We start from the raw sequence: 12,128 nt of genomic DNA, 5'->3' as shown, positions 1-12,128 counted from the left end.
GCCACAACGTAAAACACCAGCCGGCTGACATCAGACGTACAAGGGACTGGTTCGGATAGACTCATTTTTCCCCCTATATACGCGCTAAGCTATCAAATGTATTTTCTTGATTAGTGGTTGTTTCATCAAATCGGACAATTAAGTAATTATGCCGGGGAGATACAGCAGCAGCGATAAGATTATATTCTGTTTCTACAATACTCCGTTGACGACAGCACACACACATATCGGCAAAACATATACACAGCTCATCGAAGCGACGCTTAACATCAGGTACCACCAATTACACGGATTACTGCAGCGCGCGAACTACAGCATGGAATTGCATCTGGATCCAAACAGAAATATATTCCCAGCTCCTTGTTTAGAGCAGCTGACATCGGAATAATTTGGCTAAAAAAATGTGTCCTTCGTAATGCCATTTACATTAGCATGCTTTATAACTGACTGTAATTTTTGCGCCACTTCAAACTCGGAATAAGTTCTTGCTAAGCCGCTTTACTACGTCACACGCTGTTTTGTTTCATCCATTGCGACGGTGCAATATGATGAATCAAGCCAGACTCTGATCCTCACTAATCACTTTTTATTATTTAATTCTTTATCCGGGAATATTATTGGATTCCGCGACTGTTTACCAATCGTTAACCACCCCGATAAATCACAGCGACACATGCACCGTCATAAAACATGGCGGTAAACATTCCCCTACAGCCAATTCGCAGCGGCTTTATCAACGCCTACGATCACCAACAACCGCCTGTTAACGACCGGCAGGATACCGGTGAAACGTATTCCGCCGTGTCCAGTATCCGCTCCGAGGCGGTGTCCGTTCCCAGCCTGCGCTACCGTGGGAACGACGCCATGCTCAATGAGAATTACCGCTCGGACGAGGAGGACGATATGGAGGAGTTGGATGAAGCGGACGCGGGGAAATTACCGGTGGAGGAAGTGGAGGAGCGCCGGGAGATCCGTCACCATGTGCGGTTGTACGGGAAACGGCAGTGCTGGGCGAAATACTGTTGGGCGGATCCCAGCAGTGAAGCAGCGCATGCGCATCCCTTGGAAACGCTCAAACAGAACCGGTAAATACTCCATGGGTCATTTTGTTTAAAAAAAGGAGGTAATACCAAAATGCCCAAAAACGATACTGAATTATTATTAAAACAATATTAAAATATTTAAACTATTAAATTGGTTTATTATATACCGCAACGCTTTTTTGGCGGATTCTGTGGAAGCGCTTATTATGTTTTTATTGTCATAATAATTGTTTTAACGATAAATTGACGACGTTTTGTTCAATTAGCGTTAAAATCAGCAAAAGTTATTGGGGTAAACTGGAATAGAATATAGAGATATAAATGAGAAATCATTTTGAACTGATTTTTTTAAAAAATGGGTTTCTTTATTTTTCTGCTGTCTTATTTAATTTACCGTTGTTTTCTAATGATATCGTGCCTAGCTGGTTGTAATATGTATAATGAAGTATTTTTTAACATAGCTAAACAAGCTGGCGTTTTAATTTTACGCTTCTTTTAATATTTTTTCTGTTTCGTGCTTTGACCATAAGCAAAAGTATTATTGCTACTAAAAAATATTCTCAAACCAGTGCAACCGTGCGCCTTGAAAATATGGTTTCATGAAGTGCTTGTTTTCATTTTAAAAATACGAGTATAACTTTCGTACACGCTTCACGCCGCAAGTGGTACTTCTTGAATACTGTACTGTATTTATCTGAAGCCTAGGATGCACTCGAAACCGTTGCACTACAATTTCTAGCAATTTTATTTCTTCGTGACAGGGTAAAGTTAATGGCCCAAGGCGATACTGAACAGATGATTCGACGGGGATTTGTGCGGCGATTTACTTATTCCATCGCCGATACCGGAAAACGTTTAATGCGCACCGTCAATTTTTATGAACCTGTTTACCAACGTATCCAAGGTACACACTTCAGTATTTAAATATCGTACCTAATATCGCACCTCGTAAATGAGGTACGTAGAAATATCGTACCTCGTAAATGAAGTAGAATTGAGGAAAATGTAGATCAACAAATTTTGCTGATCTACGTTTTCCAGTTAGGTAAAATATTATTGTTCACGTAATATAACCTTATCCGCATATTATGACCGATACAATTATAAAAAGTGTACAAAACTCATCGTAAATTTACAAAACCAAAGCAATGGTGTATGTATTCAGGGGCGTATAATAACAATAATGTGTTTTTACAGTTTTACAAGGGTACTAACATAATTATTTTGTACTCGTATAATTATATTTTTAATAGCATCTGAGCATTGTTCTACAAGTATGTACAAAGGATATGTCAAAACAAGAAAGGAAAATAATTTACCTGTATTTACCTGCACAACCTAGCCAAATAACTTCCAAAGTTATTTTTTAATAAATGATAAGAAATTCTGTACAGGATATTTCGGTAGCGGTATCGCCAGCTACGTGACCTTAATCAACCGTCTGCTGCTGATCAGTGTCACCATGTTCGTGCTGGTGGGCGGTCTGTTCATAGCGCCGACCATTGTGAACGACTTCCGCTACCAGCATATTCTCCAGCTCAACACATCCGTGCACCACGCTAGTATACTCGAGCAGGAAGTGCTGGACATTGTCGCCAGGGAATCCGGGCTGGCCGGCGCTGAACTGAACGCACAGTATTTGGCCAAATTCGCCTCTGTGGACGCCGTATTCCTAGGCCAAACGCAGACCGAACAGTATACCACGGCGGCATTCCAGTTGCTACAGGGAACGGTCAGTACTCCGGAAAACTGTCAATTTCCAGTTATTTCTTTAGGAAACTAGTTCGGTTATTATAGTACTGGAATAAAGGCAAATTTATATGCAGTTTTCGTGTGCACCACTAGAACGCCACTGCAGGGCTAAGTGCAATCTAACTAACAATTATCGTAGTGCACTGGCTTAAGAACGGTCGCTTAATTGGGTCACTATGTTAAGTAAATGGCGATGGTCGTTTAAGTGGACCACCCAAAAGGTTCAGTTTAACACTGGATTTTCTTTTGCTTTTCTCCTTCATCCGATTAAACAAGATGTACCCCTTACAAAGTACTTGGAAATTTTTAAAAAATTGAACCGATCTAGATTCGTTCGAGACTTTGATGGGAAACGTGGTTTTCGTAGGGTTGGCTGGAAGCGTCCTGGCTGTATTTGGGGCAATACGTTGACCGTCTAGAAATGCTTAATAAAACTCGAAATTCCACCTTCTTCGAGCACCGACCAGCCGAAGCGCTCAGCCTACTGAAGTCATACTTGGATGAGGGATTTCATTATCGGTTGCCCTTTGCGTTTCTGTCCAGTATCGTAGCCGGGCTATTGGTCAGCGTGGTTATTCTCATATTCAGGTAGGATGATTATTTTTTATGTACAAATAGAGCGTCACAACGTGGCAATACGTGCATTGCAATCTGTAACGCAAACACTCGTACGACGTACGTATATTACTTTAGAAAACACTATGATATAACGAAATTATTATAGAAAAATTATATTCCGAAATCATTACGATTATAAGCAGGCCTGTTATTGTGTGATGAGTTTTAACTATCATCAGCCCTAAGAACAAAGCCAATTTGGGCACTCTCGGTGCAGCCAATTCACTACGAAATTCATACATTTTCTTGAAGTTTCCCACTGAGGCTGACTGAGCGGATCAGACCGTTAGTTCTTTTTCGAAATTTTTATACAAGATACAGTTCGGTGTGTACTGGTGCCGTTCCACGAAGAGTGTTCACATCTTTGTGATAAATAATTTCTGCGATTCTCTAAAGATACATATACCGTACATAAAGGGACCAAATCAACGATACTTAATCACAGTAAATACCGAGCCGGAAGCACCGGATTTAGCATAAGAATAACGTTTGGCATTCCATCATATATACAGCTCGGCGAGTAGTCTGAAAGAGAGCCTGAAAGGTCGTCATGCGCGCGTCAATCCGTTCTGTGAAGTGGCGTTTGGGAGTTGGTCGCATTTACTCACGGTACAGACCGGTGTGGACAACCAGAAACTAACGGAAACCAGTCAACTAAAGGTCAGTTAACTGAATAACATAAGTGACGCAACTGTTTTATCGTAGCTACGAAGACAAAAAATTGATCGTGATGTAAAACTAAAAGGTCATTTACCATATTACTATATCCAGAACAAATTCTGCGCTACCGCAAATCAATATTACGAGTATTTTCCTTTCTGTTTATGTTTTGGGACAGCTTTATTTAGACTGCACTCACTGCAGTTTTGTATACGAATAAAGAAAGCGTTCTCAGGATCAGCAAGCTGCTAAAATATTTGCCACACTTCAGATTCTACTGGGCGGAAGTGCTCGGCGAACCGTGAAAGTGCGGACACGCAATCAGTTATTCGTCCTGTACGCCATTCGCGCCGGCGTCTGGCTGTTGGTCGGGGGTATTCTGGCCGCGTTTGTCTGGCTGCTGTTCGAAGCCATTTCCAATTGGTCCAGCCCAGAAATAATTCAGACGGTACAGATAGAAGCCAACGGTGGTTATATAGATATGTAATTTTTTCTGCTGTATTCAGCCATCATGTATTAATTTTATCTTGCTGATTTTATCTATTGATTTATTTAATAATTAATAAGGTTGGTGCTTTCGTTGTTCAAATTTACCTTCCTTAACATTTCTAATCCGTAGTAATACCCTTTCTTGATGAATTACTTGTGATAGCTGGAACAAAAACAGGCCAACGCTACCAGCACTGATCTATTGCTGGAAGCCGAGATTCTCGTGCGCAACTTTATCCCGTCCATCATCATGGCGGTGTTCAATTTCTTGATGCCGTTTATCCTGGGCATTATGGCGCAGTTTGAAGATTACGCGACGGTGAAAGTAGAGATCCGCATTACGCTCATCCGCACGGTGCTGCTGCGGTTCGCTTCAGTCGCGGTGCTTCTAGTGTCCCTCTTCGCAAAATTAAGCCTGTTTGACTCGAAAAACGACGCAGTTAAGGTCTTTGCGGTGAATAACACGGGCGCCAGTACGGATATACCGGTAACCAAACAAATCTCTCAGTATCGGTAAATTTGAGCGTTTGTCATAAATTTGCCGATCGGTGTGTTGTCAGTGTTTTGAAACATATGTCGGACAACAAATCTACAAAGTCCTGTTATTGGATATCTTAATATTCCTGGCGGTGTTCTTCTTTCTGCATTTGCCACGAGCGTGAGTACTGTTGTTATGCCGCTAAAAAAACAATAAAAAGAAACCTTGGAAGTCAATTCCGACGCCATGCTGGTGACCTTTTTGGCATGCTATCCAGGTTGCTGTATAAGAAAACCAAAATCGACATGCTGCGAATGGAGTTTGATCTAACGGGCAACATCCTGTCGGCCATCTACGTGCAGTGCTTGTACTGGATGGGTGTGTTCTTCGCCCCGATGCTGACGGTGATGGCGCTGATCCATTTCTTCCTGCGTGCCGTTCTGGCTCAGGTATGTCTGTTTTGCCGGTTAAATGTACAGTACGAGTATCTGTGTACTAGTACATACATCAGAAATCTAGTTAGGGTTCATCGGTTTTTCGAAAACAGCCTAGCAAAAAGCCATTATAACCGGTCTTGTAATTAAATACAGGTATTAAGCGTATGTCAAACTGTCAGTAGTGCTTTCATTTGCCAAAGGTGGGATTATTTATGGTGTACGAGACACCAACGAAGATTCACCATTCTAGCGGCAGCGATGTCTTCTTTACCTTTGTGGCCATGTTGGCATTCTTCTTGTCGGTCGGCATTATCGGGTTTACCATGATCAAGTAAGGAATCCAAAAAGAACAATCTGGCTTCTGTACACTTTCATTCGTTGCGATACATCGTATCTTGGGCTATCAACATTCTGCTAATTTCACCCTTATCTCATGCTTGGTGTTGAATGCTTACTCACCTAGGGATGTGACCTTTGCGTAGTAAAAAAACTAAATGTTTAACTTATTAACAAAGAAGTTCTAACAGATGTACATAATTCCGTACTCTGCAGAATCCAGCCATCGGCGGTATGTGGACCGTTGCTGTTCGACGTGGACTATTCGACCATGTACGACTACTTCATGGGCACGGTGGACAACTACAGCGGGAGCTTCCGCTGGATCTTCCGTTACATCACCAGCACCGTCGTGCTCTTCCCGGTACTCATCGTCATCGCCGTCATTCTCTTCTACCAGATCGCTACCTCGCGTGCCAAAGCCAACGCGGTGATGATCCTTAAGAAGAAAATCGAGGAGACGACTGCGCAGAAGAAATTCATGGAGCGGAAGATTCGACAGTTCCAACAAGAAAACATGAAATAGCGCAGTTAAACTTAGTGATAGATTTATCTAGTCAAATGTTTTTCGAAACTGAATTTCTGTTAACGAACGTTATGATATAGCATGTCCGTATTTCCGTGCTACGCAAGCTTGAAGTACGCAAGAGTTTTACCTCGAAAATACGCTACACTTTATGTTGCAGCTTTTCACCTTCTTCACGTCAGTGTTTCCTTGGCCGCAGTACATGTATGATGTAACCACATACATAAATCAGAAATGCATGCGGCGAACAAGCTTGTCGTTCCCTGTTGCGATTCTCCTGCACGACGGCAGTGTACAAATACACCGTCTTACACAAAGCACCTGACGCAGCTCATATTCAAAATATTTTTATTCCGCAGCTTTGGTCAATTCGGAGATTACCTAATTAAAAATTTATAGGTGACAGAAGAAAAGAAAGAAAAATGAAAGATTTTACATGTACAGTCAAAATGACACGAGTAATATACTATAACAGATTCACTGCTACCATAGCATATGACACAACAGATTTCATTTGACCCAGTTACCCGGGTATCCGGTATAAAAACTCAAGGGTTATAAATGTAACAAATTCTGGCTTGCCACTTTAAAGAACATCCAGGGAAGCAAACCCTTATCCTCGGCCGGTTCACATACACGTCGAAACAAAGTAACCTTGCCGTACGAGAATGCCACCACGGCCTGGAACAAATCACTTTCGGCTGGTCAGTACTTCTCGGTTATGCAGAGCCGTGCTCTGGACGCCTTGATAGAATGCTGCGGCGATTCTGGCGTCGCGCGATTCCTCTCCGTTCAGCACCCGCAGAATATGAATGGCCTCGCGACAGTAGCCGAACATCACCGCCGATGCCAAGGTGGACATGGTCTTCCATCGTTTCTTCTCCGCCGTCGACATCTTCCCCGCCTGAGCCAACACATGTTCATGAAGCGCTCCAGCGGCATATCGTGTGGCCTTCATCAGCAGCACCGCACGGTACTCTTCGTACTTCGGATAAACCTCGCTATAACACAAGATCCCTGAATCAATTCGGCACTGATGTTACTTATCCCAGAATTAGTGTGAAACACTTCAGTCTTTTTCATAGTTCGTTTGCGTAGACAGTACGTGTTTTCGTAACTTCGCTTACGACTCATTACGCTGTTGCACCTGCTATCGAGTTATTTAAATTCAGTTTGTTCTTCTCATGAAAGCCCAAAAGTGAAGATGCTCTGTATAACCTATGAGCTAAATTTTGGGAGGAAAGTTTTTTATTAACAAAAACGTTAATTTATCATTCCTGAACGATTATTTATTCTTGTTTATTATTTTTTCTAATAACAATTATTATTTATTACGAGTACTATTATTTATTATTTTTACTAATAGGAACCCTTAATTATTACTGTTTAATGTTAATTTATTATTATTAAACGCTTATTTCTGAAATCTTCGTTCTGTAAAAATACCAGCATACGCGGGTAATAAATTTATGAGAATGTACAGATACCGGTATAAACAATTATAACACTGATATTCTATATCGCTTACGCCAACGAAAATATTCGATACACCTTGTCATAATTTTAAAACTTTTACATTTTTTACACAGCGGTTTTGCCATTAGAATCCGTTGTTTTTACCAGACAGGGACTGACGTCCTAAATTGTTTCCTCGCGTAACCGAAAAAAATCAACTGTTTCACGATTAGAAATACGGTGGCTTACCGCACACAGTTAACCAGCTCCTGCGTCATCTTCCAGCCCTCTTCAAACCGACTGGCATCAAAGTATCCGCGCGGCAATTCCCACCCGCAGACAAAACGGAAATGAGCAACCGGCTGCAGAATGCCGGCCGCGTCCAGCTCCAGGCACAGCGCCATGGTGCGCGATTCCGTGGGGGCGTTCGGCATCATGGCCTGGTGCCGCTGCAGGAAACGGCGGAATTCTTTCAGACGTTCACTGTTGACGGTGCCGCATGCCGAACACGGGTCCAAAGCACGCTGATCGCTGGGGATCCGATTGCTGCAGCGGACATTCATACACTTCAGTGGATTGATTTCAGCATCCTAAAAAAAAACGTTCAGAAACCGTGATCGATTTCACGAAGAAGCCGGCATATGCACGTCAATTCTAAGCAGCAATATAATTTTTGAATTGCCAGCAAATTCCGTTAGAAAGTGATACGGCGCTGACAGTTTTGATTTCCCTACAGTGTTTATGAAAAACATACATATTCTTCCGTGCATTTACGGCAAGTACACGGGAATCCGTGGATTTTCTCAAAACAATTCCGGCGTCGCTCTCTAGTCAGGAAAAACGGCAGACGTATGTCGCTGTATCGCAACTGTAAGGAAACACCAAGTCTCACATGGAGTCAACGGATATCATTGAGGGAAACCCAACCGTACATCTTTCATCCCGGTGTACACGGGAATATCTTCCGTAGCGTGAATGAACATGCGTCGTCCGCGGAAGTTGATGACCACGTTGACATCCCAACACACCGGCGTCATGTGATGCCGCGGTGTCACCGGGTACACCGCGAACCCAATCTCAACGCTGCCGGACATGGTATGGTACATGGGCTGCGCGTTGTAGGCACTAATTCCGCTGTATGGTGCGTCCTGGACCACGGGCGAGCTGCAGCCTGGAAAAGCGCAGCACCGGCGCTCCTGTTTCGGCGGCGTCGGATCGCGCGGCAGCATGTCCATAAACTCCTGTGCTGAACGCGGTCCTTGACCAGGAACCTCTACCGTCGTACTCACCTAGACGTTAAGCACAATGTTGTTGACAAACCCATGGTAATTAAAAATCTTAACCAATAACCCCAGTTAAAAATGCTTTGGTCATCATCTCAGTTCACCAATTTCCACGCCAACAACGGTATACTGTTGTTATCAAAAGCATACAAGGACGAAATGGTAAAAGCTAAACTGGGTTTACCGCGATTTTGCTGGCCATCTTGCCGGCTAACACCGTATACACAGACGAGCTGTTGCCTGTCGCTGCTTCTTTCCGCGTCTTCATGTCATCGAGCGTTTTGCACTCCAGTTTGTGTTCCATTTTCCAGTCGGCTTTCTTTTGAAAAAGCAATAATGAGTCACAAGATATATTACCAAGTGATAGCCGAGATTTATGAGCAATAAAACAATTTGCACTGACAAAACGGTTGCGATTTCCATAAAAAACGGATAAAGATGTAAAGCTTGCTGCTGACGAACGAACATGAGAATAAGTGATGCACTCATAAAAATTTATACCTGACACGACTTGTTGCAATAGCGGTGCACACGACACCCGGAACACGTCAGCAACGAGTCATCCTGGTGCAAACAGTAGGCACAGCGTTGTTTGTACTCGCCGCTCTCCAGGGCCCACACAAAGGGATCACACGACAGGATAAGATCCCCCGCGGCAAAGGAGCGACAGTCTGTACTGGGCGCAGGTCCACAGCTATCCATGCTCGAAGAGGAGAAGTCGCGGAAGCTCGTAATCCTGCAAGGAGCCAACAAACTGCGCGCAATGGAACTTGGATTAAGCTGCCAAGAACGAACCACGACGTGGTCTTGCACAATATTCCTTCTGGCTGACAAAGCTGCCTCGAATTTGAGCAGCTTATCGATTAATCAGTATTAACAGTAACAGGCTGATGCGCTAAGCATCTTCAGAAGCGATTACGATTCCGATTAAGACATTTTATCCAGAAAATGTCTTAATCGCTCGGGTTTTTAATCGGTTTATTAATCGGTTAATCACAACAGGTGCGCAAAAGCGATTGAAAAATCAAGCGATACGAAAATTTCACGAAGCCAAACGAAAAATTCGGCAATATGGACCCCGAAAAAGCGCCCCGGACCAGTATCCCTAGTTAGGCCGTCAGACATCGTAACGGCTAGCGAAACAACCCCAGAATAATCGCTAACCGATTAAGACTTTTACCGATTAAGAAAATTCCGAAAATTTCTTAATCGCTTTTGCTTAACCGATTGCGATTAAGATTTTGTGCAACCGGAAGTGTTTCAGATTGCCCAATAGACGCTTTCGGGAGGTGCGGTCACATGAATCAGGATGAAAAAACATTAATCGGATCGGTTTCTTAATCGGTTTTTGAGCTTAGCGCATCAGCCCCTAATACTAATTACGGAACTGTAACTGTCCACTTTAATAGGAGAAACAGCAACTCGAAGGCCAAAATGGCTGGACAAAAGCAAAAGACGTGAAAACGTAAACGTGAAAACGCTGTAATACTGAGAAAACTGCAATGCAAACACGTGCATCCTGCTCGTTGGACGGGGCGAGGCCACACCACTGCTGAACTGCGATTGGACGATAGCGCACTAGCGCGAGACAGTGTGGGTGTGGCCAGTCCGGATAGCGTCTCAAGCGAGTGCAGATTTATAAATCTGCACTCCTCAAGCACAAGGGGAAAAAGGCTGAACTGCGCGCGCTCAGTGGTGAGTCATGCGGCGCACATACAGATAGAAGTTATCATAGAACGAATACGCTTAAATTAATGGTACATAATTCCCAAATTCGCGTTTGGGACCACGCAGTGCTCGAAAAGGAAACGAAAGAAATGTGGGCAGCAACTGGCAACGATGACCGAAGTAAAGCCCGTCTAAACGCTATCAGCACCAAGTACGCCGGTGCGTGGTTAAGTGCTTTGCCATCGAAAGTTTTTGGAAATTGGCTGGACGATCAGTCATTTCGCATAAGCATCGGCCTGTGGTTAGGAGCCAAAGTTGTTGAGCAGCATCGTTGTCACAATTGCGGTAAGAATGTCGATGAAACTGGTCTCCATGGGTTATCCTGTAAGAAGGCTGGCGGTTTATGGCGCGAGAGACACAACGGCATTAACGATATTGTGCTGCGTTCTTTGGGTAATGCGGGGATCGAGTCGTATGCGGAGCCTGCTGGTTTTGTACGTGAAAACGGTAAGCGTCCAGACGGTGCAACACGTTGGAAATGGTTCCGAGGACTACCACTCGTGTGGGACGTTACCTGCCGCGATACGATGTGTGACACGTATATAGAAGCTACGTCCCGATTAGCAGGAGCCGCCGCCGAACAGGCCTTCGTGAAAAAGATGAATAAGTACCGCAGCATTTTGGACAGATGCAATTTTGCACCTTTGGCATGCGAGTCTTTTGGCACATGGTGTGAAGGCGCCGTTGTTGTTTTTAAAGAAATCGGGAAAAGGTTGTTTGTTCGAACTGGCGAGTCCCGATCTACCTCTTTTTTGTTTCAGCGGCTAAGTTTAGAGATTTGGCGTGGTAATGCTCAGTTGGTTTTGGCGACCGTCTCCTCACGCTCCAACTGGGATCATTTTTTTATTTGATTAGTGAATATTATTTTTGTGACGCTGTCCACTGTACTCAAGGTTAATAAAGTTGGATAAGTAATTCCCAAAACTGCACTTTTAATCGAGTTCACTCACACTTAAACCTTAACCTCACGCCCTTATGTTAGCAAAATTGATAACAAATTTTTTGAGATTAACTGGCCGACTGTCAAAATTTTTTTCCACGGCCACTTTGTATGTTTTGTCACTTATTTTGTCAAGCGAAGCTACGGTAAATGCCGGATAGGCAACAAAGTTAAAAAGTAAAAGCACATGTGCACGTAAACCAGAAACTGCGGAGCCAGTTTCCCGGAGAAGCAACTTGTTTGCTCATGTACTGTTTTCCTATTCATACGTTATGCAATACAGGAAAAAAATATTACCAGTTCTGGCCACGCCGGAGTGCAGAATACGTAAACATACGTAAATCCGTAAAAGTGATTTAATTACGTTCAATTCGACAGGCTGA

The 12,128-nt window shown here is 43.4% G+C and overlaps 2 protein-coding genes across 6 annotated transcripts; one reads left to right on the top strand and one right to left on the bottom strand.

Annotated features, from left to right (window-relative positions):
- The first annotated feature begins 210 nt into the window (after nt 1-210).
- On the top strand, nt 211-6,603 carry LOC129596088 (transmembrane channel-like protein 7). Its single transcript, XM_055493261.1, has 11 exons — nt 211-1,085; nt 1,805-1,947; nt 2,438-2,775; nt 3,163-3,383; nt 3,926-4,073; nt 4,345-4,521; nt 4,726-5,049; nt 5,123-5,220; nt 5,318-5,489; nt 5,678-5,808; nt 6,030-6,603. The coding sequence occupies exons 1-11, from the start codon at nt 691-693 to the stop codon at nt 6,337-6,339; spliced, it is 2,457 nt and encodes an 818-aa protein (XP_055349236.1). The 5' UTR covers nt 211-690; the 3' UTR covers nt 6,340-6,603.
- A 113-nt stretch (nt 6,604-6,716) lies between these two features.
- Nucleotides 6,717-10,537, bottom strand: LOC129596095 (N-lysine methyltransferase SMYD2-B-like). 5 transcript variants are annotated; one of them, XM_055493272.1, is made up of 7 exons: nt 10,466-10,537; nt 9,579-9,932; nt 9,262-9,396; nt 8,727-9,083; nt 8,549-8,662; nt 8,044-8,384; nt 6,717-7,340 (listed from the first exon to the last, which is right to left on the bottom strand). In XM_055493272.1, exons 2-7 carry the CDS (start codon nt 9,777-9,779, stop codon nt 7,031-7,033), a joined length of 1,458 nt encoding a protein of 485 aa, XP_055349247.1. In that variant the 5' UTR covers nt 9,780-9,932; nt 10,466-10,537; the 3' UTR covers nt 6,717-7,030. The 5 variants fall into 5 exon arrangements, with proteins under 5 accessions (XP_055349247.1, XP_055349246.1, XP_055349245.1 ...); XM_055493271.1 differs by lacking the exon at nt 10,466-10,537 and adding an exon at nt 10,377-10,456 and having other exon boundaries at nt 9,579-9,980; XM_055493270.1 differs by lacking the exon at nt 10,466-10,537 and adding an exon at nt 10,155-10,228 and having other exon boundaries at nt 9,579-9,980.
- Between the last annotated feature and the right edge of the window lie 1,591 nt (nt 10,538-12,128).

This window comes from Paramacrobiotus metropolitanus, unplaced genomic scaffold, assembly GCF_019649055.1.
Source record: "Paramacrobiotus metropolitanus isolate TYO unplaced genomic scaffold, Prichtersi_v1.0 Parri_scaffold0000086, whole genome shotgun sequence".
In the NCBI taxonomy this organism is placed as follows: domain Eukaryota; kingdom Metazoa; phylum Tardigrada; class Eutardigrada; order Parachela; family Macrobiotidae; genus Paramacrobiotus; species Paramacrobiotus metropolitanus.
The sequence above is the reverse complement of the archived record's forward strand: the minus strand, read 5'-3'. Positions and strand labels throughout refer to the sequence as shown.

Excerpts from the sequence above, each read along its gene's own strand:
- LOC129596095 (XM_055493272.1), bottom strand. The coding sequence starts at position 9,779 with ATGGATAGCTGTGGACCTGCGCCCAGTACAGACTGTCGCTCCTTTGCC. Across the intron at positions 9,397-9,578 it reads ATTGCAACAAGTCGTGTCAG|AAAGCCGACTGGAAAATGGA; the intron begins GTATAAATTTTT and ends CTTTTTCAAAAG. Across the intron at positions 8,385-8,548 it reads GTAAATGCACGGAAGAATAT|GATGCTGAAATCAATCCACT; the intron begins GTATGTTTTTCA and ends GTTTTTTTTTAG.
- LOC129596088 (XM_055493261.1), top strand. The coding sequence starts at position 691 with ATGGCGGTAAACATTCCCCTACAGCCAATTCGCAGCGGCTTTATCAAC. Across the intron at positions 1,086-1,804 it reads GAAACGCTCAAACAGAACCG|GGTAAAGTTAATGGCCCAAG; the intron begins GTAAATACTCCA and ends TCTTCGTGACAG. Across the intron at positions 5,050-5,122 it reads GCGCCAGTACGGATATACCG|TGTTTTGAAACATATGTCGG; the intron begins GTAACCAAACAA and ends GTGTGTTGTCAG.